We start from the raw sequence: 2,423 nt of genomic DNA on the forward strand, positions 1-2,423 counted from the left end.
GTGCGTTCACAGGAAGCACAGCTAACTCACCTTCCATCTATAACCATGTCTATTGAGACTTTCTTCAGTGGATACAAATTCACCGATCTGATACCCAGTAGTTGGACTACATTACATCCAGTGCCTATTGTCCGGTCTGATTTTGGAGTTATACGTTTCATGGACTGAGACAATTGATTACCACCACACGGATATCTTTATATTAACACGTGACATTTGTATGAATTTTTTTCTATATAGGCCTATATCAGGTACCCAACTGGTCCTACACGTGTTGCGTTTTTATAGGGAGGGGTTTTGGTAATGTTGGGGGAGGGGTACGTTTGCACATTTGGTAAATCATGGTTTTACATTTTTTTTTATACTTTGCCAGATTTGTTTGAAGACTATTTTAGGGATGCACAGATACCGGTATCAAGCACCGATATTTTTATTTTCGGTACTCGCAGATACCGAAGTTCCATTCAGGAAGCCGGGCCGTATGTAAAGAGTCGCCACCCAGCTTCCCGATTAGCAGGGAAGCCATCCGCATGGTTCTGGTCACTAGGTGACCAGAGAGCATGGAGCCGGCTTCCTGATACCGAAGTATCGGGCTACGCATCAGAGCATTTGAGCGAATATGAGTACTCTCAAATATTCGGCATCGGCACAGATGCTAGTATCGGTGAATCCCTAATTTTTTTGATCATATGGTTTCTCTGCTGATCTCTTGTGTAGTCAAGTGGGAACCCGTTTCTTCCATATTTAGAACACAGATAACAGCTGACAAGCGGGGAAGTGTTTACCATTGTATCATTTAGTTTATATTTTGTTGATCCATCCAACCTCTACATTAGGTTCCCCCATTTTATACATGTAAAAGCTTGACAAAAGGTCTAACTCTTCCCCTACTATGTAGATTTATTATTGGTATCTATGCAAAGCAAAAGATGTGCCCCGCTTCCTGAGCTACAACTATGCACATGAGCAGCTCTGTAACTGCCAATCACATTGTGTATCAATAAAAACAGACAAGAAAATAAAGTACAAAATCCAATACTTTAATGAGGAAAAAAAAAAAGTTACAGCTTGGATATACCAATAAAACTGATATGTTCTGGCTGTCTCGTTTCATCATTTTAACAAGCAGAATGACGCATCTTTGCATTCTTTCAGCCATCAAAAATCCTGAGTACAATGTGCAGATCCATTAATAAAGACATAAAACATATGCAATATGAAATGTCTTGTGGCAGCTCGTGTCCGGCACGGGCCTCTGAAGATATAAAACATAGTACGGAACAGTCCGGGTACGGCGTTTGTTCCGGCAGAACATCTTCCACAAATCTTGAGCTGATCGTGTGTTAACATGTTGCTATGTACAGATTAGCGAGACCTAATATAGGTCAAAATTGTGACACATGTATAATGTATTGAGTAAACCATAAGTGATTGCCCTGTTATAATGAAGTCTCTCCTATTTAGTATGGCAGTGTCCGGAGCTATGGAGTGAAGTACCCCACAGAAGCCAGCTTTTACCTTTCTTGCAAGTTTAAATTGCAAAATAAAATACTAGTAAGACCGGTTTCTGTAGGTTACGGCACCTCGTCTTTTAAAAGTCCACAGCTTAGCAGATACTCAGGGCTAGTTCACACGAGCCTCAGTGTGTTCCGGCCTGATTGTGGCCAGAATGCACAGGATCGCATTCTGGCCAGCTCACAGTTTTGGGGCGTGGAAGTGCATTAAACTCAACGGCAAAGCCAAACCTCCGGCTGCAATGCGATTGGCCGCACAGGAACATCAATGCCTGTGGTCCGGTCTATTCAGAAAAAATGCGGCAAGCACTATTTTTATCCCGACTGGAACAAAAACGCATGCATTGATGTGCCATGCCTTCCATGTGGCTGCAGTGCTGTTCACTTCAATGCACCTCCACGCCTCACGACAAAGTGAGCTGGCTGGAATGCGATCCGGCCTGTTTACTGTGACTGGAGTGAACTGGCCCTGAAGGGTTAAAATCACAAGCCAAGTTCTTTAAATCACATGTGTACCACAGTGTTGACATCTCCTTGCTGTAGTCTTGGTTCCGTTCCCCCTGCCCTGCAGACAAATGCCCGCAAGAGCAGAAGAAGCAGCCACTTCTACAGAATTCCAAAGGGAATAAAGGAGAACCATCACCTTCAATGACAGGGTAGAGATCAGACATAAAGGGTGTGGCTGGTGATTTAACTTCGTATCCCTAAAAACAGAATGCCAGTGTTGGGTGGACCGACCCTTAAAAAACAGTTTATCCAAATGCCCATGTAATCTACAAACACTGTCATTCTACTGACTATTACTTACATTTTTTTATGGTCAGGACAAAATTAACTTGTCTGAATGCAATGGAATATATAATGAGCAGGCTGTCAACTTCTCCAATCTTACTGTCCAAAATATCTGTC

The 2,423-nt window shown here is 42.6% G+C and overlaps 1 protein-coding gene across 1 annotated transcript in view; it reads right to left on the minus strand.

The window, feature by feature from the left end:
• Positions 1 to 1,918: 1,918 nt before the first annotated feature.
• The window catches only part of CCNL2 (cyclin L2), an 18,584-nt gene continuing 18,079 nt past the window's right edge, over positions 1,919 to 2,423 (minus strand). Inside the window, exon 13 of the mRNA XM_018553077.1 lies at positions 1,919 to 2,079. Coding sequence (XP_018408579.1) covers positions 1,919 to 2,079 — 161 coding nt within the window. The remainder of the gene's footprint in view (positions 2,080 to 2,423) is intronic.

The sequence above is a fragment of the Nanorana parkeri genome, unplaced genomic scaffold (genome assembly GCF_000935625.1).
Source record: "Nanorana parkeri isolate BGI_ZX_2015 unplaced genomic scaffold, ASM93562v1 scaffold109, whole genome shotgun sequence".
Taxonomy (NCBI): domain Eukaryota; kingdom Metazoa; phylum Chordata; class Amphibia; order Anura; family Dicroglossidae; genus Nanorana; species Nanorana parkeri.